Genomic DNA, 25031 nt, shown 5'->3' on the forward strand with positions numbered 1-25031 from the left:
ACAGATGGCCATCAAATCTTTCCCACAGATATTCAAGTCATATTCATTGAGTTCATCTTGCCCTGTATATCCTACCAATTTTGGGCTCACTTGCAGCAGGATGAAAACGTTCATGCCTTGAATGATCCAGTGTGATATTTTGTTATGATTTATCAAAAAATGCAACTTTTGGTATAATGGTCTGGATTCCATGATAATAGATTGTATAATATAGAAAGTTATTAGAAAAGCTGACAGACGAAGAAAGGTAGCATTCTAGAGAGATTAGTTAAATAACCCTTCAAATTTTAATTCCAATTTGCCCATCCTTTTGTATTACCACAAATAATATTTTTAACAGTTCAATTTCAAACCTTTTTTTTTTAAAAAAAAAGCAGATTATTTGCAACTTAGACAAATACAATGACATATTCTCTCCCATTGTTTTTATGTTTAGATGATTTTACCATGCATTCTCACAATCTTTATCTATTATACACCTAATTCAGTCAAGTAATTTTACAACCCCATCCACGAAAGTTTCTTTTTTTTTAAAAAAAAAAAAGGAATTCCAAAAGGACAATTTGAATACAAACAAGAGATCATCTGATTTACAAGAAAACTAAGATTAGCGATTCATGCAGAGAAACTATCTTGTTTGGAATTTGTCAAAAAAATATTTATCACAAAGACCAAAGTTATACAATCCCCAGAAAAAGAGAGCTTTAAGAAATTTTTTTAAAAAAATCAAGATACTTTGTTTCCTGAAATCAGATACACTTTTGCTGACAAATATACAAGTCAAACAAACAATGCTGCTGGAAGCCTTGTACGGCCACTACGGGGACTCGTGCTCTTCATAGCTCTCCTATCCAAACTCGGAACGTTTATCCTGAGAGTGCAGATCATATTGAAACTAAAACTGATATCTGAATGATTGCCGCCACACTGCCAACACTAAAAGTAGGGTCACTCTGATGGCCAAATTTGAAATCTTACAGGATTTCCTGACTTGGAAAAGATAGCATTTACAACTACCCTAATTTGAACACAATAGCCAAAAATTGTGTTTTGCAGGGCAATGTTCTCAATGCTACATATAATCACATGATATTCAATTACAAAGTAGTGAATGATAATCTTACCACCCGTAGGAGCTCAGTCTGACAATCAAATAATTGGCCAGACTAGAAAAGAGACTACCAATGGCCCCAAAATGCTCCACGAGAGTTCTGCAGGAAAAGAATTTTTGCTTGGTACTGCCAATAAAAAGATGTGGATTTCGAGCTGACAATCACTGGGAAACAGCATGTAAATACTCTCCATGGGAATATTCATGCATCTGATATTACAATTCGATGGAGCTGACAATTTAATTGAGTGCCAGAACTTTTAACACCGGTGGAGTGGTGCAGGATAAACGTCCAGTGGCTGGTAACGCAAACGAGAATTAACAGGTAATGGTCCCTCCTAAGAAACAGATTTGAAAAAAGAAATATCAGGTAAAACTTACTTGACAAAAATGCAAACTATGGCAGGGAGCCAAACAGGCAACGCAGACTCAACAAATTCATGGAAAAAGAAGATAAACAGTATAAGAATACATCATCAACCATGTATATCGTCAAACTGGGAAATTAACAATTTATAAATGTAAATCAGGAATAGAAAACCCAGAAGAATACCTCATCCAGGTTTATTTGGAATGGTTCCGCTAGATCTTGAAGCATAACAGGAAACATTTGCTTCATTTTTTCCTTCACTTCCTGAATAGATAAATGCAACACTATCAGGGTTTAGAGCATTTATCAGCTAAGCAAAGGCTCTACTGAGATTTCAGTTGATAAAAAGAATAGTGAATAGTACTAATCTAAAAATCATAAGCTCTGCAAAGGTAATAAAACAAGCTATATGGGCTTCCCAAGTATGTGAACTGTGGCATATAAATTGTCATGTATAAGCCCAGTGAAATTTTCACTAATGATGAAAAAATTTCTATTCTCAACTGCCAAGGAAAAATGTTGATGAGTACTGCTGTAGTGTTATCATGACATTGTCAAGCTTACTAGATGGCCAAGGCATGCTGAACATCCAAAATCAAGCCCTAGGAGTCAACTAATACCCACCAAAAAAGACAGATGGCAAATATTATAGGGCTGCTCAATTCAAAGATGACAGACACTGCAAAGGCATACATGCAGTTCATCAATCCAGCTCCTCTTCTATTAGATATCTTCTATCACTCACGTGGAAAGCTGGAGTCATTGGATGATCGTCCCTACCCACACCCACACACCAACACTACAGAGGTGGTTCTGTTATTTATAAACGACACAACAAAAAAATCTTTCTTGTCAATTTCTAACATATTAATGCATGCACACACATGCAAAGGTGGTTCTTTTATTTATGAACCACAAATATTTTTCTTTCATGTCAAGTTTTAACATATTGGTGGTTGATTATTTCATCAAGTCAATTTTGACTTCAAAATACTTCAATGATTGCCCCTGTCAACAATAATATTGAAAGGTGTCGTGCGAGCAAGGTAGCAGTAGATTTGAAAAAGTGGTCACAAGTACATGATAACATTGTTCATTTGCAAATATACTTAGAATTAAGAGTATCAGTGTCAAGAATGATGAAAAAATAAAAGCAAAATAGGTATGTCATCTTTTTATACACACAAACATACATCAGAGAAAGATATCTTCATCTTCACAATCACAATGTATTGCAATCAAAATACTTATTTCTCATCTAATCTCTAAGAATAGCTTAGGCATATAACATGTATGATGATTGGCCAAGGTTTTCTGAAACCTGCGTCCCTAACTTGACTACAAAAACACCAAAGCGCCACATCTAACATCATTATGGTCTATTAGACTAACTGTTGGAAGAGTTTTGACTCCATACCCATCTTTGGAATCTGTAATTGAAGAATTTCACTTGTATTTAAAGCATCCAACACATCTAAATCAACAGTATCTGTCCAACATTGATTTCTATCCAACACATCTAAATCTCAATATTTGACACTACCCTCCCCAACTTCTACCCTATACTTGCGCATCAGACCCAGTCCACTTCACCTTTGAGGTGTTACCTAACCATGCTCAATATCTGGATCTAGAAAACTCCTTCACAATGTTGCTCTTGAACTCAAATCTCAAGAAAATCCAGCAGAAATGAAGTTCTCAATACAACTGCAAGATGAAGTGACTTAAGATTCATTTCTTGAAAGAATGTTGTCACAGGAATGTAGCATACCAGCTATCTTTGGAAAGAAACTTGTCTAAAACTTTTCCCTATGCCTGTGAAGCTTCCTATATGGTCAGGCATAAGATTGAAAAATTATATCCTCATGAAGTCAGAGCATTCACCTGTCTCTGAAATTAAAGTTCTCTGGTACCTTTCCTGATGCATGTGAAACCTTATGTCCTTGAAAAGAGTTATATGACAATTAAAAATTTTATCCACAGAATTTTTTGAGATTTTATGCAGCTTGTACAACTTTCATACCCAGACTGATCATTCCTAGAGAATGATGAATAAGCAGATGTTTGATCAACAAAATCAAAGCTAACAACTCAAAAGAAACAAAAAAAAAAAAAGAGGAAAGAAGAAAAAAATCTTCATGAACAAACGAAGGCGATGAAAGAACATGTTTAAAGAAACAATTTACTCTTTAATGATGACAGATGCTGATCAAGGACTGCTCATTTGCCTAATCTCAAGAGAACACTAAGGAGACCACTAAATTTCAAAGTCAGAAAAGCAAGTTTAACTCATACCAGTCCAGTGATCCTTGACTTTTCTAAAAGTTCTCTAGCAATCACGTCCAAGATATACCTATTCTGCAGTAAACCGTTTCATGGCAAGTTCTTCCGTCTCATCAATATACTGTCAAGAAAATACAAATTAACTATGAAAATTTTATTCAAAATTCCCAAGATTCATTAGGCATATAGAAGAAAACAAACGTAAGACAGAACTCAAAGCATTATCTAGTGTCACAATAGCCAATCTAGATAATCCTGAATTGCTAAAATACAATAAGTGGCTTGGATACGAGTGATTATAATGATGACTATTTCCTGCATTTTAATACCGTGGGATAGCACCATCCCATTTTTCCATGCCATGGGATACCTCACATACAAACACTGGAAGGTGGATATCCTGTCCAATCATGGTTTGTTTCTCATCTCGTACTATCCCAATACCCAGGACAGTGGAATGCCCCACCATTCCACCAGTATTTAACCTTGTTCCAGTCCTTCAAGTGCTTGTGTTGAGAAAAAGTCGAATCATTTGTGTAAGTTGTATAAGATACTCTCTAAAGTGATATCAAACCCCCCATTCTGATAACAGACCACAAACAGCGAGCAAATTAACAACACAAGGGTTTTGATGTACAAAATATAGAGATAGCTTATCAGGGATGTTAATTTGGGGCTGAATCTATACAAGAACCTGACAAACAATACTTGGATGTCAGGTTTGGATTCTAGGTGTCCTATCTAAACTTTGGGCCTATTTTTCTCATCAGGTTCATGTCTGGTTTGAGTCTCTCATTCTAGGCACCCCCAATAGCATCATTGCTCATATACTTTCCCCAAAAATTTCTGAGATTCAGCTTGGACATTACCTTCACTGAAAAAAACATTACACGCATTAGCAATTGAAGTCACAACATGATCACTCACATTCGTAATAGTTTGTACCTAATGATTTTTAACTAGTTCCACTTAATGGGACATCGAGGATCATGTTCTTTTTGAAATTATATATTTCATATGAGTTCAGAAGTTTCCATTTAAAAACAATTAATACATATTAAAACCTAACAAGCAACAAGCTAATTAATGTGCACTTGCTTTTCAAGTGTTTGTACATGCATATGTGTATGAACATATGAATCTACAATGTATGTGTACAAGATATAAACGTATATTTACGTATGTATGTGAACATTATGGTTTGCTATATTGGATTGTACCCGCCTAGTATGGGGAGTACTATGCCATACCAGTAGGGCATCAAGACTCAATATGCATCCTCATACTGAGTGACGGTACCAAGGTATGTGAGATTGCAAACCTTGGTATACATACACATACATATTCACTATAGGTATTGCATGTATGGTTGGATATGGGCCCAAGCAAACACAAGGCCCCAAGCAAGGGCCAGGGGCTGTAACCCTAGCCTGGCTTGTGCCTAACTTGAAGCCCAAGTTTGATGAACACAATTTGTAAAATTACCAATCATTGATAAACCTTTTGGCTAGTCTCTAAGTATCTGCAAGACAGAAAAGCATAAGAAGTAAACCATCTAAAAGTGGGAGTGTATATGCGAAGTTACATAAATAATTGACAAAATTATCAGAAGGGATTGTAGCAATCCTTTTTTATCCTAAATTCCTAATTCCCCAATACCATTCATTCCCCTCTCCTCACTCCACTCTCCACAACCTTCACCGACACTATCAACCCTAAACTGAAAATTGCTGTTTAAGACTACTATTCCTATGCCCCTTCACATGCTTTCTTCTCCCTCTCTCATCTCCATTGCCCATCCCCACTTTTTGTCTCTGCCATCTAAACCTTTCTCTCACCTCCGCTTATCAAGCTAGAATAAGACCGGCTTAAGCCTTTGTTGTCAGGCTTAAGCCTTTGTTGTTAGGTCTAAGCCTAATTATTGCATTTACATCACAATCGAGGTGGCCCAAGCTGACCCCAACCAATTCTGGCCCTAAAGGGATTTCAAACATAAGTAAATTATTAAGGTATTGACCATTGGGCTATCAAAATAAGATCTGACCACATCCAACAAATAATGATACATAATATGTAGGATTCAGATATGATCAAGGTTCGCAATCTCATATCAGACTATGTACCGATAGGTGACCAATATGGCATGGTACTGGACCATAGCAGTATATTTTTTTTATTTTTTGTTTTTTTTTTTTTTGTTTTCTAGGTTTTTTCATCTTTTTTATTTTTCGAGTAAAAGTAGGGTTTTGTGAGTTCATTCTTGATGTTTAAATGTAATAATATCCTTTAATGTTTATGTTACACACCTAAAGGATGGTGTGATTATATCATACATCATAAATTAACTAAATATACTATTGAAACAGTAGATACTTATATTAAATATTTTAATTCTGACTAGTGGAGCCTCTGATAGGAGTACCACCACATATATTTTGTTCAGCCCATATTAAAAACTAATAGATTTATCCACCTAGGAATTACTTTAAAGTTGGATGTTTACTCAAGAAGCAATTAATATGATAAAAATTAATCAAATTGTTGTCAAAAATAAAAGGATAGCAAACAGCATGCTAGGCCTCAAGCATGATACTTATTTTGAATCTAACATCTATATTTTTTAGATTTTTATTAAAAATATATTTTTAGTAAAAAAATCAAAAATCAAAAAAAATATATATATCATTGTGTAGACCTGACTAAGATCTATGACCTATCACAAAATCATGCCAAATTACAAAATTTTGGCATGATTTTTCCATTTTTTAATTTTTTGCTGGTTTATGGGATATAACAAAAATAGAAAATGGAAGAGGGAATCCGGGAAGATATCGTGCTGAACATAATCTACCCATGTTGCCCATCCTTCCACTCTCTCTTCTTCTCTTCTCCTCTCTTTCTCCCTTCTTACACTCGGGAGACCATGGTAATGTTTTCTCCTTCAATTGTTAAGGGGAAGGGGCTAATTAGGCTTGTGCCGGGCCCTTACCAGGCCGAACCAGTTGGAAACGAGTGGTTATAGGTGATTCAGCCCCAAAAAGACCAGTTCATACCAATTTGGTTCCTATTTCATGCCGAGACCACAAACCGTCCCAGTTTGTGGTCGGTACAATACAATACGGACCACATAGTGCTATTTGGTCCAGTACGACAATCCTAGGATATGACTTGGTAAGATTATCAGGTCCAATTTTGGGATCAAAAACAATGTTATACTAATTGGTTAACTTTTCAGGTAATTGGAGAGCTTTTGCAGCCCACAATATATCAGTTATGTAATATTTAGAACCAGATTATGCCACCAAAGAAAATGTTTAAATGGAGTATCATGCAAAAAAGCTAATGAAAATAGTGATTCTTTATAAACAAGACATGTAACTTTCTTATGCCTGTATTAATTTTCATATAGATCAATATTAATCATTCCTTCAAAGCAAGAGATATGATTGGATGATAAATGTAAAATCCTAGTGTACAGTATTTCATTTCTGACATTTGGTCTAGCAAGAAAATCTGCTAACTCACTTGAAAAGTAAAGTGAATCAAACTTTTTCTATTGGCAATGTCTCATTTATAAGTACTAGAGGCTAATAGCCAGATTTCGATGTTCCCTTGAATCTATGGCAATAAGACAAGAGTCACATTCAAAAAATTACTCTAGAATAAAAGCCATTTTCGACAGATAACTTATCAGAGCGTGGAGGACAAATTGTTGTTTATATTCTTCATGAAATTTAAAGACCAAGGGTCCTCCGAGCTAACATTTACATTTTACAGCATAAAAGATGCTTTCATTTATATACCATGTAATAATTGGGCATTGTTGTTATGTATAAAGCATAGTTAGTTTGATGAACTAGTACTTTTTGAACACATGCACCTTCAAACATTTGCACAAGGGAACTAATGCAAGTTGCCTCAGATCGTTATTGCATTGCTCGACACATTAACATCTTATACCTTCTATAATCCTGACACATTAGTCCATCTAAATGCCATTACAGCAAGGATTTTGTTCCCCTTTATACAAATGAAAGAGTGCTAAATAGAGAGGTCCAATAGCTAATAATGATAGAAATGCTTGCCCATAGAACTCTATTATTAAACAACTTAGACAAAAGGCATCTGAAAAACAATCTATATCAGATACTGAACTTATCCCTACTTCTAAGTTTCTAGACAAGTGTGCAATCAGTTATGAAGTAGCTCACAGATGCAGTTTGCATCAAATTGGGCATGGAAAGGAAGGATTTCTAAAATTTTCTCAAAAGCCTTCAAACTTGTACATATGTTTTTTCAAATGTTCATCCACTATCCTGACATAGTGATCTACGGCTGTTCATGGACAACCTCAAAGTGAAACAAACCAGCCCCCCTCCCCCCGCCTCCTTCCCCAACACACCCACACGCCTCCCCCACCCCACCCCACCCCCCCCACCGCGCCTGCCCATCCACCACCCAAAAAAAAAAAAAAAATGGAGGAAAAAGAAGAAGAAAACTCCTCTGTGAGGCCTGTTTCCCAATGTCCACCCACCGAGTGAGAGAATTATAATAGCATGGTATTATGGGTATGCCCATGCTTGTCAATCAATGTGTGCACACAGGTATCTAACAAGTTTATTCAAATAGTGTGTCATTAAATTTTACTGATAGACCACATATGTGCTAATCAACCACACAAGCAACAGTTTACACATATATTTGCAACTGCCAGTGCCAATAGTTCATCACATAAGCTACAACAAAACATAAGATCAACAATTATTGCTCAAAAAGATATCACTTATATGGTTGAATATACCTTATGTACCCAGAATTTACAAAGAGAAAAAGATGTTACCCTTGTGAGCTCTCGAGTAAATAGTTCAGACACTTCAGGAGTCATATCAGCAGGAATCACATAAGGGTCATCCCACTAAAACAATCAAAATAAAAAAAAAAAAATTAATAAAGAGAATAGAATGCCATTTTATTGGGTATCATGACTTAAGAAGGCAAATAAAGAATACCTTATACTTGATCAACTCGCCATCTGGACTATCTGGTCGATCCATCATTCCAACCCTTTTTACTAGAGTTGCAAGGCCTAATCTTGAATTTCTGGGGCTAATTACCATCTCTCTAGCTATCTGCACTAAATCCATAATTGGTGAAATAAGCACTTGGTTCTTAATTTTCATCATTATGCATAAATTTTAGTCAGCACATAAATTATATACAATGAAATGCTAATATTTAGTATGTCAGAAAAATGAATATAAATATACAGCACTATTGTACGCTTAGTTAGGAAAAAGACATAGAAAAACAGTATGTGCCAATCAACACAGGTCACGTCGAATCAATTACTAAAAAGAAGCACATGGTTTTTCTTGTGCAAAGCTTACGATGCATATCTTCCTGATTACCATGGGGTTTAGATGGTTTTCTACAAAATGTTCTGGAAAACAGTCAGCAATTTAGGAAAACGAGAGGCCCCAACCCCCCCCCCCCCCCCCGCGACACCCACAAAGCACGCATGTATATCCATCCACCTGCGTGCCCACACACACACAGAGAGAGTGGGTGTTGTGGACTGATTTGCTTTCATGGCAACTAAGCCTTAAATAGAAACTTCTAAGGACAATGCAGGAATTTTATTTTTAACCAGAGATTAAGAATGGTTTAAACAATTATTAGGAAATCCTTGGAAACATTTCCATCTAAGAATGTCAATGTATTGATAAGTGGACAGATCATAATATTTAAAACCACAGGATGTAGTCAATATCTTAAAGAAATAAGACCTACAAAAAAAGGTGGAAGTATTCATCTGAAGGAATGTATAATCATGGTAGGAAATAAATAAGATTTTTCAATCAGATAAGGCAGAAATGGCATAAAACAGAACAGATATTTAAAGTAACAATTAATTACTGGTACTAGTTATTAACCGACCTACAAAAAAGGGGGAACGTGGAAGCACAAGCAGATATCCTTCAAATCTATAAAATTTCACATACTCTTGTAATTTTTTCTAGATCATCTCTTCCTCCATCGGTGATGTCATCACCAAACACAATTCGTTCAGCACAACGCCCTCCCATGTGCGACGACCATTTGCATCTTCATGTATCCAAAGGTTGTATATCCTTGATCTACCATATCTTCCCTAGGATAAAACACAGATATTGCAGTTCCTGCACAAATTTATATGCAGATATGTCAGACGACAATGTTGAATAACTTCTACAGCTTAACAGTAGCACCCAATAGACAATTCTAGTCCACAATAATCTCCATTGATCAGATTGACAAGTCATCACTAATCTCCGAATCCAGAGTCAAACTCATACCTTGCCACCAGGAAGTAGCTGAGAGAATGCATGCCAATCAAATCGAGGGAATATATGAGCTAACAATATATGGCCAGCTTCATGGACGGCCAACAATCTCCTTGTCTCCATAGAACCTGTTGCACAGACATGAATGGCAAAATGCTTTGTCAAAGATACAGCTGTGATATAGAAGATCTCCATCCAGATAAAATTATTGAGAAAGAAGAATACTTACACTTTGTTCACATTTTTGTTGCTCTTCTTTCTGTAAGCAGCACACCCATGCCCTCCAGCAATTGCTTGTCTAACACATCAATTATGTCTTGCTGGGTAAACATGGTATGGCCTTTCCTTACCTGAAAACCATAATAATTGAGAATTTAGGAATCTAGATTACTGGACAGGGCAAGATTGATCCAAATAGAAGTGCATCACCATTACTAAGGATTTCAGAGGCTAGCATAATTCATTCCCTATTTAATGAAAAGTTGGGTCCAGAATTTCAAAAGATAACTATGGAACAAATAAATTAAAGCCTACCATAACAAAATAAACTTTTCAATTAACAACATCTATTTTCAAACTAAGGAGTCCATGAACTGAAAATGATAGAATTTTAATGTTTATTTCAAGTGCATTAGAATCCATAATTTATCATTTATGAGAGAAAGTGGAAAGATATGACATGTATTTCAAGAATATCTACTCTTCAAAGTGAAGTCCAAGTGTTATGCATGATGAGAAAATAGAACACCACTAGCTTGTATGACAAAATGTTGTAGCTGCATGAATAAGCACTTGAAGACACTTATTTTGGCTTTCCAAGAAAATACAAAACAAAATTTATGAAATTCTAACTACTGGATTGTTATATTTAAGAATTTAATATTACACTAACTTGGTGATATACATAATACAAATTTAAAATAACAGTTCAAAGTTTGGAGTTTCACGATGGCCAACCTAGGATAAAGTCAAGTTTTCTTAAAACTAATTATGCTGCAGAATATTGCTCTACAATGGGTTGCATTTTGGTTTCCCATGCATGCATAGACAGTATATGGTTACATATTGTATAGCCACTTATTATATAAATAATCCCAAATTATCCCAGTTCAATTTTTTGAACTCTCCACAACAATCTGTAAATAGGGTCAAGTCTACAGTCACTGCAATTTTGTCCATTTCTTTGCCACAACATCCATCCATGCTATCACCTCTACTTGTTCCTCTCTCTTCTATGCAACTCTCCACTTAACCCGCTTAGGCTTAATTACATAGATGCATTTTCTTGTGGATCTACTAATCAGAAAGAATATATTGAAAATGATTGCATTTGGTTATTGCATGCCATCAACTTTATCTGAATCTTGGTTTTAGTTATTCTCCACTGAAATTGCATATATATCTTTGCTTTGATATGATATCAACTGATGAGACAAGAACAAGACTTAAGTAAATGGAATAAGAGAAAAAACCTAGAGCATCGGAGAGCCCATACAGCCTATGACTTAAGTATGCTCTTCTTTTCACACTGATAGCTTTGATAATACTAGAAAACAGCCTGCCGATAAAAAGTTAATGGAGGACTACTATCCCTTCCAAATTTATTAATGCATCCATGGAAATATTAACTAGAAATGAATTCAGCACATAATACTATCATAAGCTACAAATTCCAAGTTAAAAGAAATCTATATTGCTATTTGCTACTAGCATATAGAGGTTTGTTTATACAGTCGATAGCACTGCTTACTTTCAGGAAACCAATAAACATAATGGAACTTTACTGACAATCTCTAATCATTTGACAAAATATGTAAGAATTTTTTTACTTACAGACATGATTGCTGCTTCATTGACAAGATTCCGGATATCAGCTCCAGAATAGCCAACAGTACGAAATACAAGCTGATTAACATAAAGGATATCAATTAATAATAATATTTAGATAACCACAAAATGATAATACCAGCATAATAAAACTATGAATACACACAGTCCAGAGTAGTACTAATTGAAAGAAAGTTTAAAGTACAGCACTCATTCAGATTCCAAAGCATGATATATTCAAGGATGTTGAGCCGTGCCGAACGGATTTGTCAAATAGTGTTTCTTCTATAAACATCTCAAATGCGACAATTAAAAAAGAGTATATCCAAATCGCTCTATAATTATTCATGGTGAATCACTACAACCACAACCATAAAATATCAATCCTTGTCCAAACTGTTAACCCTCTTGTGGAATTCCCTAAATTAGTAAGAAAATTTGCAGAAAACCCCGAAAGAAGGCAAATCCATTCCTTCCAAACAGCTGAAATCTGGAAATTCAGAATAACTCATCTAAAGTTAATCCTGTGAGCAGGAGTATTAATGAAGACCAGAAGGTATAGTGGCATCTCATAACCCTACATGTAATAAAACTTTCGTGTAAATTTAGGTCACTATTCATTGCATACCTCCTCTTGCAGGCCCCTGGAGAGAAATGTGCTACAGATATCCAGTTCATGTAATGGCCTGTTCACATTAGTAGGTCTCAAAAGAGTGTCTTGCAGATTTAAATTTAGCAACCAGCAAGAACCCATGAAATAAGCCACATTGTTTTTGTGAATCCCTTGGCCTTCCACTAGGCCTTCAATATCTCTACCAGACTATCCCGATGTTGAACACTGTCATCCCATTATGTCAAGCAACAAGTTCCCTTATTTGGGACAGAACAAAATTCCAAGTGCATCTCATACATTCATCCTCATATGCATGTTCTTATCCTCATAAGAGGAAAATTTGCATGAGATTTTGGTCATAGACAATGGACAATAAACAGCAAACAAAGAATACCTTCAACTCAAATCACTGAAAGAGACTTGTGATTGGATGAGGATGCAGTCTTTTAGTGCAAATGGCAATCACAAACCTAAGCAGCTGAAATTGATTACTACACATCTAATCTTCAAAGGAGAAGACAAGACTGACATTATATTGCATATCATGCACTTAAGCTGATTTTATACTTTCCACATAGAAGTCAGTTTTCAATAACTTCATAGACATTGACTCTTCATGTTCCAAAGTCTATCCTTTAAAGAGTAAATCTATCTTCAATTTGTCATTTTACTTTCTGATGTTTCATTATAATCAAAAGGGGTCACTAAATGGAGCCTCTTCATTCATAGGAATGGACTCTTTGAATCACTAATTGTATTGAACAAGCAAACACATTTTAGGTTCTCAGAGTAGAGATACTTAAGAAATTGTTTAGTTGTTGATGCAGATAGAAAGCCAGGTTGACAGAGTCCTGCTAGTTACCAGAGTTGAGAAAAGACAGAAGCAATTTTGGTTCTGTGGAACATAAGGAAATAAAAATAATAAGAGGGAAAGGAAATAGAGTAAGGTTCAGGAATATCAGTGAGCATTACAATCTCCGTTCTCAATCACGAACAAGCACCACAGTGCAAGCTCCAAAAGAGTCCACAAAGCTGCACTACCAAGAGTTCTTGGCAGATCTTCACAGTCTCGCATGATAACTATGGCATTGCACAACCCAAGAGAATGAAAGTTTTTGAAGAAAAATATTAATGATTTTATCATGGAAATATGAGGAGGCACAAAGGTATTTATAGAATTCTAATGCCCTGACTACGCTTAGGACTTGTATCGGGACCCTTGAAAACATATAAACTCAAAATAAATTGGAAAAAGAAAATAATCCAGCAACAACTGTGAACAAGGGCAATTTCAACCGACTAAAAAGTTGGAATGCACTAATTGGCATTGGATTGAGATGCAACCTCCCACAGTTGTCGTCATATCAAATTTTCAATTGAACTACCAGGCTTCCAGCATTGGATCTATGATCCTCCCCAGAGACTGACTCAAAGCTTGCTGCTAACTAATGTCTAAACAAGTTTGCATTTGACACAATACCTAGCAGTGAAATATCTATCTTTCTGATTATTTATCACAAATTGTTTATCCACAATGGGCATCAAAATGTATATAATGTCTTGCAACAGGAAAAAGATCTAACCAGTCTCCTATTTTTCTGCCTATATTTAGTCAGATTAGTTAACTTTCTTTTAATTACTCTTGGCTGCCTAGGAACTTTACTACAATAGTTGGCATTTCTCAGGAAAGTCATGGTAGGTCATCAAAAGTATTTATAACTCCTTACCTTCACTGCAACTAACATTCTTTCATAATTAAAATCATCAAACATTTAAACCCAGCTAAGGTCAAAAAGGATAAAATGATACAAGCAATTAAAATGGTAGACTAATAGCTGAATTTGTTACATGTTCTTCTTGTCAACTGTAATGCAACTGTTATATAAAAACTGAATGCGACAGTAGCATACAGTACATTTTTCTAGGGAGACAAAAGTGAGGTGAAAAAGTTCTAACCTTTTCAAAGTCCACATCTTCTGCGAGCTTCTTTCCTACACTATGCACACCAAATATTTGAACTCGTTGTTTAGCATCTGGTAAACCAATGTACAGTCGCCGATCAATGCGCCCAGGGCGGACAAACTCAGGATCCAATTCATCTGGCCGGTTAGTTGCACAGATGAATATTACAGCTTGTCTGAGAGAAAAACGATCAACACCAGTTTTTTCTTTCCTGTAAAGAAAAAACTCCTGAGTACAGCTCTACGTTGGCATGTATAAGCAGTATTTCACTGATAGATAACAGGACACAGTCTAAAAAGTTCTATATATGAGATAATTTAATAAAAAGTAAGAAAATATATAGCTAGAAGCCTATTTTTGACACACAATATATTATTAGGCATCATTGATCACAATACCTACTTGGTTAAATAAAAATTCCACTGTGAAACCCAAAAAAAAAAAAAGGAACATCCATCAGCTAATTTAGTCTTCCCTGAAGAGCACATTTGCCCACTAATCCAGAACTATGAATTCAGGTGTCCATAAAAATATCTGATTTAACGTAGATAATAAGTCATATGAAAGTTCAACAAAAGGCAAGTTGGAAAACACTAAAATGTGGGGGTACCAGTTTGCTATAACCTTGATATATCAATAATTATCAAACCTTCCTTGAAAATGCATTCATGAATCTCCATGCCTCTTCATATCCATGACCACATGCATTGCTTGTGCCATACTCTAGTTACCATAATGTGCATGACAAAATTGCAAGTGACCACAGAACAGCAAGAATCAACTATTAGCTACAAGCTTCAGTACAATGAAGTTAAGACCAAGGTTGAAAAATATGTGACTCATATTCACAATGCACACTCACAATTTGACTTAACAGAAGCAACCCAGTGACCCATAAAATGTAGATTTTTTAAATGAACATAACTAAACATTAAATAAAAAGAAAAATAAATTAAGATTCAGATATGAGGGATTAAAAAATGATAGAACATTCAAATAAGTAAAGAAAATCAACTTTAGAAGAAATTATTGCAAATCATAAATAATTTGTGATACTTTCTCCAATCCACATGCCAATATACCCACAAGACCAAAGAATGCATATGAAAATATTGCTTGTAAATAAATAATGGCTACAAAGAGAAACATTTTAAGTACCAATATAGTAACCTAATGAATGCAATGATCATTTTAAGTCAACTGTTATGCATTAGCCCTAAAACATTTCTTACAATAAGACCTAACAGCACATATTTACTTAAGTTAGAACTGTAAATAGCTAGGCTAGTTATTACCAACATGTAACATTGTAAACTATTAGCAGAATTTTATAGAATTAACATTCAAGACTACTAACTGATATATGTAAAAAAAAAAAAAAAATGTTATGTGCTTGATACAATCAGCTCTAAATTCACCTTCTTACTTGCCTAAGTAACTTCAACTCCAACAAGAAAGCAACAACATCTAATCAGAAAGGGCATGACAAGTTTTTTTAGACTTCCATGTCATCCAAGTCATAACAGAGACAGTCATACTCAATGAAAGCTAATGAATCAAATCGAATTTTGACTTACTAGCCCTGCAAACAGAGACAAATCAACATCCTGAATTCACCAACCTTCGTTTGGCACAAGTTTAGCAACATGCTATAACTGCCTTCATGTTCATTTGAGAATGAGGACAGGAGAAATCCCATCTGAAATGAGGATGAGGACAGGACTCAAACCAAAGTCCTTAGTAACAACCCCCAAAGGCTTTATTAGCTGCATTAGTTAGCAGCCGTGCTTACCTTAGTTTGACATAAATTTAGTATATTAATTGAAACATATCCAATTCTTTGACATTTTACTCTTGTGAAGAGTATATCTTCTAGACATTCAACAACACCTGACGAAGACACGAATAAACAAGGAGAAAAACATACTCTCCATCAAGCTGCGTAATTAGAGCCTCAAAAGTTGCCCGTCTGCGTGGATCTTTCCTCGCATGTCGTCCCGCAATAGCATCAATTTCATCCACAAACACGAAAGAAGGAGCCTGCCAAGAGGATCACTGTCTTGTTTACAACATATAAAGCTAAAATCTCTAATTGGACAAAAAGCAGCTGAATGCTGTACTAATATTTAAAAACAAAAATAAATGTCAAATTTAATAAGGCTACCAGATTATTGACATTGAAAGAACAGTTCAACAGTAAAATCTTCAATGAAAGAGTCAGCAAATAGTCAGCAACAAAATGTAATAAAGGAAAATAAGACAGACATCTATCTTGGTAAGACTGTGGGAATATAAAATTTTCACTACGAGAATATAAGCAATGGAAAGTAATGCTATGCCACTATAAAATAATGTGACATCCTCCTTGAATCTGATTGTCACGTGATAACATCAAATCTACAGGCGGTTGAAGAAGGTTCAGGCAATCCCTTTATTTCTTTTTTTTTTTAGCATAATCCTTTGGAACCATATTTGCGAATCAAGAGTGCACTACAACTAAACTTTCTATGATCTTGAGATGCTTTAATCAGATGCACCTACTGGACCCTTTAGATGCATCAAACGAACTCATTTCAACCAAGCTATCATAGTTGGAAGGTGACAGAATGGACCAAAGACACATATAATCAAACTTTATATCTTAGTCATATGTAGTGTCTTCCCAACCGACTTGAACTGCTTGGCTCGGGGCATACCAAACTGAATTGGTGCGAAACCAGATTTGTTCAGCAGTTCAGCTTGGGACTCAGCGCGAATTATGCCGAATTGCTCCAAATCGAACAGAACCACCTGGTTCCATACATTTCTGAGTGGTTCGGCTCGGCCCAAGGGCCAAACCAGCCCAGTTATCTTTAAACCCTGCCACCTTGGTTCTCCCTCAATAGTACAAGCCTCTTACTCACAATCCTTCTCAAGGTCAAGACTCCACTACTAGGGTTTTAGGCTTTTCACTGCCATAGCCACTATTGGCAATGACAAGGCTGATGACACCTCTCTCTCTCTCTCTCTCTCTATATATATATATATATATCTGTCTCCCTCCCTCTCACTCTCTCTCTCCCCCTCCCCCCCTCCTAGCTCCGGTGGGTCAGTATAGTACGTACCAATACCATACAAAACCAATAGCCCACCAGTACAAAGCCCAGGTACTGGTTCAGTAAACCTTGGTAGTATGCTTGGTTTAAGTGTAAGGATTAGTTAAGTTAGATCAAAATTTAAATCGAGTCTAGGTTTTATATGATTCAGTGATTATGACAAATATACGTAGGGATGGAGATTCTTCAAGCAGGGTAATCAGGGGCACAAGCAGTATTTACCATTTCAGTATTGCAGGGTACAAGCAGCAAAAGAAGGCCTATTTAATCTCTATATCATGTCGAGATTCAAACAAGAAAAGGTATATGTCTCAGATTTAAAATTCCCAGCACTTTTATCTGAAAACAGTAAATTCTGCACAAATTCAGAAAACAGAAATGGGGGAAAAAAGGTTATCTCTTTTTCAGCAAACAGCATCAGGTAACAGGAAAAAAGAAACAGCAAATAGCTTTTAAAAACAGCAACAGAAACAGAAACCAGCAACCAGAAAATACACTTTGGAGTTTTTTTTTTCTTTTTTGCAATGCAGGAAATGACCACTGATTTCAGCACAGTTCTCAGAAAAAGAAACAAACCCTTTTTCAATCAGATTTCAACTTTGTTTTCTTTCAGAAAACTGATCTAACAGTAAATGGAAATTGGAAATAAGTTTCACAAATTTAGAAAACAAAAACCGATCTCTGGTTTTAGATAAGTAAGTTTTTCTTTTTTTTTAGCAGAAACAGTAATGGAGGTGATCTACCAATTAGAGGTCCTACAAAAGAAGAATATAGTTGCACATTCTTTTAAAAAGAAAAGTTAATTATTATAAACAATTCAAGGAGCGGAATGGTAGAACCAGATTTGAGCACATTGAGAGATCGCTCTGAAAAGAAGTTCCCATAAGCACATTATAACTGACCAGAGAATAGGAAAGCAAAACATCATGAGCAGACGATAGGAGTAGATAAATGATAAAAGAATAACTATGCAATGATTAGACTTAAAGGAAGAAGAAAATGTTGTGACACACACACATACACATATTCTCAAGTTCACTTGCAAATCAAGATCTATTTTTTTGCTTTATTTCAATTTCTCAAACATCAAGAATTCAATTATTTCTGTGACTTTATGAACCTTACAAATCTTCTCATTTAAAAAACAAAGGGGGGGAAGAAAAACAAAGGAAAAATTTGCAGGCATCATGAATCTTGTTAGCCATCATTAACAAGCCATATTATTTTATATTAGTAATCAATTTACATCCAATGCAGACTGGTCGGAATTCAGAAACAGAAAAAATCATATTATATTGTAGACCAAAAGATAAGAGAATGAATACATTTCTTCTGGCGATGGAGAAAATCTCATTAATCCTTGCCGCTCCACTTTTTTCACTATCTGTAAATTCAGCGCCAGAAGCAAAAACAAAAGGCATGCCACTTTCCTTCGCAAGTGTCCGTGCAAAAAGTGTTTTTCCAGTCCCCGGTGGTCCAGAGAGAAGTAAACCCTAGCATGGAATTAGATAATATTTTAGCTCATATCATGTCCCTACACCACAATGAGTAGACAAAATAGATGCTTTAAATTAAAGCAATGCTAAAACAATGAACAACCCTCATGGACAGCTCTAAGAAAACAGGACTATGCCCATTGAAATTCTTGCTGATAAGGGAGCCTGCCAGCTGAGAGCTGACCCTTCACCACTAGCCACAATTATTAGGCACTAACCCTGTTTCATAATGGTTGCCTATGAGCGTTGTTCATTATTATATCCATTTTCATAATAATGAGAAAAAAAAATAAAGTGAGAAAGATTACCCGGACAAATGCCACTTCCTTTTCATAATACTGCATAGGATTATTCATATAAATCATCACCTCATCCAGAAGATCCCAAACATCACCCCCTAAAACGACTTCCTTATACATTGATTTCGTCTCATCAGAACTCTCTACTGGCTAAATACATACAATAAATTTATCAGTTCAGTAGATTAGCATACAATAGTCCCTAAAATAACAAAACAGGAAAAGCAACTAGAGTTGTAACCATGAAACTCACCAGAATAAAGTTCTCTGCAGAAGCCATGTCAAAAAGTTGATTATACCTTTTATAGAGATAGCGCCGAGATGTTATATGCAAGAGCATCACAGACTCTCTTATAAGATACAAAATAAGTAAACCTGGAGCTAATGCAACCACAACTTTAAGGAAATAATGAAGTTGCCGTTTCTGAAGGAGATCCACTTCAACACCTGAACTTGAGACAGTCTCAAACAAGTACGGATCAAGAGGAATATCAACCTACAAAACATAAGTTCATCCATAATCAAGTTCAGGGTTGCATTTTTTTCTGATCTTGCACCAAAAATGTAACTGGAGGGAAAAAATTAGGTATCAAACTTACTACATACTCCAAAGGAAATCCTTCTTTCATTGTCACATATACTTTTTTCAGGTCCTCAGAAAAGACAACAGAAGCAACCTGTTTGCAACATACCAGTTAACTGCATAGAGTATCCAAGGAAAAACAAAAAAAAAAAAAAGAAACAACTACAGAAAGCTGAACAAAATTATTACCTCGGAGCAATCGAGTTTATCAAGAAAATATGTATAAGGCAATTTTGGACGATAAAGCCACCATCTCTTGGAAATCCATAATGCTCTACTACCCTGTGTATCTGACACCTTCTCCACCACTTCTTTGCGCAAACTTTTCTCCACTTCTTGCATATCAAAATCAACTACATATTTAGCATTAATTGAACTAATTTGCTCGGCTAATTTATCCTTTCTTAGAACTTCTTTCCACATTCCTAGTCGCTCTTGCCAGTTTGTTGAACCTTCTTGCTTTTCTATTGAAGTGCCAGCATCAACTGTATATCCATATGGAAAGTAGATAGTGAGAGACTTTTCAATGCTTTATGAGAATCAAATATGCGTATGCCCAGCTGGTCTACTATTAAACAACCAAGCAACTCATACATGCAGGGCCATAGCATTATTTTTTTTTTTTTCATGTCACAGAATATGCAAATGTTAATATCAATGTATCCTAACTAGCACACCATGGAAATGTTATGCATCATTAAAATATTATATCATATGTTGAATTTTAACTTATAACAAGGGTTAAAACAAAAAAGGGGGGAAACCCACCTGAAATGCCTAAGCTTCCCTTTAACTCCTTCTTTTGTTCAATGCTTAACCTTGTATCACTGTCAATAATTTTATTTACAGTATCTTGAGAAGGTTCCAGATCATCACCCCATGCATCTTCTCCAACATAAGAATCATCTTGGATAAGTGTCCCTCCTGGTCCTTCAATAAATTTCTTAATTTTTAGTCCTTTGGGCATTGTCTTCCTCCATATGCTTTTCTTGTATCTGCAGTAAAAATGTTAACCAAACGTAAAAGAAGCTCCAGTTTTCCATTGCCATATTAATACATCCAAACTGTAAACATAGTGACATCACATGTCAAGAGTTTGAATATTGACTGCATTACAAAAAACTCTGAAAAAAAAAAAAAGAATGAATGAATGAGCAAAAAGGGGGCTGAAGTTAAGGCAGGGAATAGGGTCTAACATATAGAACCTTTTATAGCTTACGCAGCATCCATGAACTAGAAGAATTATTCACATACATAAAATACTGTACAAATATGGTTATCAGTAGCAAGACATAACACGAGGGAAATATCTGATTTTTGAATCTTAAGTAGGACACCTGATTGGAGAACATCAATGAATCAAGAGACAAAATGGAAACATAGCTTATATGAAAATGGTTATAGCTGTATATGAAATAAGCTTGTGTAAAAATGGTTACAATTGTACGTGAAATAATGGTAGTCCCACATAAAACAATATTCCCAATATGTTTTGGTATGGTTTGAGCTTGAACCAGATGCATGCATCTAGGGCATGCCATCTAGTGGGTAAAAGGCACATATTTCACATTGTGGATGGTGCTCTCATAATTTCTCCTGATGATCTAGTTCTTAATGGTCAGTCATCACACCATCTAACTGTTAATCTATATGCATGTCAATAATTTGTATGAATTCATCGACACAGGAAAATGATAGCTAAAGAAAAAGATTTCACAGGATTTCACTTATTCACTAGCATCTAGCAATTTAGGAGACATACCTTGATTTGTGAATGATGTTATGAAACCTCCTGATGTTCTAGCACTTGGTGTTGGATCAAAACACCATCTACTCATCCATCTAAAAACATAGCAAGATCTCTTTTACCCAGAAATAACTTAATTTGCTTTTCAAACATAAAGAAGCCTCAAGGATGGACATGCAAATCATGGACTCAATTCTTGGATGAGCATGTCAACTCGTTTAACCATTTAATGCATATTATCATGCACTACAAGAAAATCTTTGCTACACCAAACTAAAATTAAAAATAAAATAAGGAGATATCATATTTACACAGCAAGGTCATCATCTTTCCTAATTAATAGCATGTACAAAGAGAAAAAGCTAATTAGACCAAATCCAAGTAAACCATTATGCACTTACTTCCTAACATTAGCAGGTGATGGCTCGGGAATCAATGCCTCCATGAAAGCCTCAGTCAATTCTCTCTTACTCCGACGATCAAAATAACTTGTAAAAGCCCCATAGGTTTTCTGACATATTATTGTAACGACAATAATATACAAAATCAAGGCCCCAACACGTCTTGGCTCCCACTTCTCCTTGTCCTGAGGACATTGAATGGTCGTATTTGCTTATCTTACACATTAACCATTTATAGACAAATTTATAGAGCAGTGCATAAAATAATTAAGCATGTCCAAGTTAACAGTAAAACTTCAGTTTATAAAGCATAAAGCAGCACAAAGATGACTGGTCGGCATACAAAAGAATCACAGCATAGAAAATTTTTGTTTGTGTTAAGGAAAAAAAATAATGCTTCTCAGCAGGTTAAACTGTTTTTAGGAAATAGAGAATCTATCATAATCCATAAAAATCTATAGTTGCTTAACCAATCTACACAGACAATTATTACCCATAAATATTGCAACCTTATTACTACCCTATTTTCTTGCTTTACAATATTTTTCTCCTGAAAAGAAGCACAACAATCATTTTTCCCTTCCCAGTCCTTCATTTTCTCTTCTTCCTTTTCTTCCCCTTTTATAATTTCTCTTCCATTTTTCTTCCTTTTCTTCTTCAATTTTCTCTCTTTGCACACACACATCCCTTTGCTTTACGCCTCTTCTTCCTTTTAATCACAAGAACTACAAGCATTACCCTTTTCTCCTTCAGTTTCTTCCAAGAGAGGGCTAAAAGTTATGCACAGAGCCCTACTTGTCACCCTTTATAGCAGCAGGATACAGGTTTCTCTCTCTCTCTCTCTCTCTCTCTCTCTCTCTCTGCAAAAAAAAAAGGCAATAAGGAGAATACTCAACACTGGAACAGTAAAAAACACAGAATCCTAGCATCAACAAAATTAATCTTTATTTATGAAGCTACCAAGAGTTTTTTTTTTTTTTTTTTAAAAGAAAAAAAGCTTTTCTCCTCTCTCACCTCATATTCTAAATCAAACAGATAAAAGTCATACGTGTACGTGTTCCTTCAATCTCCCTTCCTCTACAACTTCCAAGTTCAACCCGATCCCCTTCTCATATCTTAGGGTTTATGGCTACCGATCATCAAAGATCTCGAATCAAAGTTCCAAGAATCAACATTCTACGGTTATAAAAAGTCCGATCGCAAGGATTTATTCAGATGTATGCTGAATGAGAAATCATACTGCGGGAATTATAGAAGGAAACAGTGACTAGAACAGCACTAGAAATTAGAATAAGCAACTCTGATAATAACATGTAACACAATAAGTCAACTTGAGCAATGAAAACAAGACGTTAGGTTCATCAAAAGATTCTAATTTACATCAGTTGATCCAACATTGATGAAGGTCAGTCTTTTATCAGTTAATCCAATAAAACCGCGTTCAGAATAAATTGGACTACAAAAAAAAAAAAAAATAGAGAAGAAAAACGACACCTTCCAATTCTCCCACTTGTTCCACTCTATGAACTCGGGCACCAAGTCCAACCTGAACCGATCCACCACCGCTCTGCCCTTCTCCGCAGCTCCCCGGGCACCATCAAGCAGCTCGCCCGCCTTGAGATTGGCTTGCTCCAGATCAAGCCCGGTCTCCTTCTTGAGGTATTCCACGAAACTGGCCAAGAACCGCTCCGAACCGCGGCGCATGGACTCGGAGACCCTGTGCCATGAGAATTTCTCCGGCCCATCGCCGGCGTCGGAGAGAGAAGCTCCAAGAACCCTTCCCCGGCCGTGGCGACGCCTTCTTCTTGGGTTCAGAGCGCAAGAGAATGGCCTGGAGAGGAGATTGGTGCGAGGGTTTCGAGAGAGGAAGGAGGAAGAGAAAGATAGAGGGTTGGGCGTGGGAAGGGCGCCGAGGTCCATTAGGAAGTCGGCAATGGAGGATTGGGTTTGGAGCGGAGAAAAGAGGCGGAGGGTTTTGGGTTTTATCCCCGGCCGTTTTGTCCCGTTCTATTTAGCCGCGGCCAGCGAGCGACGCGATAGCTCACTTGGACGCGTAATTAATTCTTGGATTAACGTCTCTTTTGACGTCATATACATGCTTATCTCATCCTCTCTCCAAATCCTGATAATAATAACGAAGAAATTATTGATTGGGATGTGTCTATATATATATTATTAATTATTAAAAAAAATTATAAAAAAATTAAAATTAGATCAAAATTATACTTAGTCTAATAATTTTAAAAACCTACATCTATATGTTTTACGTTTATTTAAATCCTACGATTCAATCCAGATCGTTAAGCAACCTATTAATTCAAAATTAGATAGAAATACTGTGTAATAAGATTTTTTTGAAATGATCGAAATATTCTTCAACAAAGGATGAGTCAAATAAAAATCCTCCTCTCCTTCAGTCTTCCATACCTCCATTATTTCCTTGCTTCAGTGTCATTGGATACTCTATTGTTCTTTTACTTCGGTGCCGTTGGGCGATGATGGTTTCCTACTCTAGTGCACCTCCGCTCTAAAGCTCACACACATCAAAGATATTTTTCTCGAGCTACCTTGCAGTTTTCCTGTTCTATTGAAAAAATGCTTCGGTCTCTCATATGCCAAACCCTTCTCTCCTCCTAATGAGCCTATTAAAGTCTTAGATTGGTGTCTTGTGCCGAAATCCTAGGACTGCTCCCTCTACCGAAATCCTAACCCTTTGTTTTTTTTGACATGCAATATATTGGAGCACTACTTTGAATTTGTTAGGGATTTTCATATTTATGTTGTTTGAAATCAATGTTAGCGTACATAATATGATTAATGAAGTTTACTTGAATGTATCATATGTTTAGTATTTGAATGTAGCTGAATGTAATAGAATATATTATATTAATCTAAAATTAATAGTAATTGCTCTACCTAGT

The 25031-nt window shown here is 35.7% G+C and overlaps 1 protein-coding gene across 1 annotated transcript; it reads right to left on the reverse strand.

Moving 5' to 3' along the window:
- Positions 1-618: 618 nt before the first annotated feature.
- Positions 619-24093, reverse strand: LOC105056095 (ATP-dependent zinc metalloprotease FTSH 12, chloroplastic). Its single transcript, XM_073252003.1, is given in 22 exon segments — positions 619-1449; positions 1665-1745; positions 3777-3854; positions 3856-3885; positions 8605-8679; positions 8774-8893; positions 9767-9847; positions 9849-9945; positions 10101-10215; positions 10313-10343; positions 10345-10437; positions 11921-11992; positions 14484-14700; positions 16417-16529; positions 18910-19077; positions 19389-19529; positions 19633-19875; positions 19979-20056; positions 20152-20447; positions 20731-20957; positions 22111-22295; positions 23605-24093. Coding segments are annotated over 22 exon segments (3045 nt in total). The 5' UTR covers positions 24031-24093; the 3' UTR covers positions 619-1371.
- Between the last annotated feature and the right edge of the window lie 938 nt (positions 24094-25031).

This window comes from Elaeis guineensis, chromosome 2 (assembly GCF_000442705.2).
Source record: "Elaeis guineensis isolate ETL-2024a chromosome 2, EG11, whole genome shotgun sequence".
In the NCBI taxonomy this organism is placed as follows: Eukaryota; Viridiplantae; Streptophyta; class Magnoliopsida; order Arecales; family Arecaceae; genus Elaeis; species Elaeis guineensis.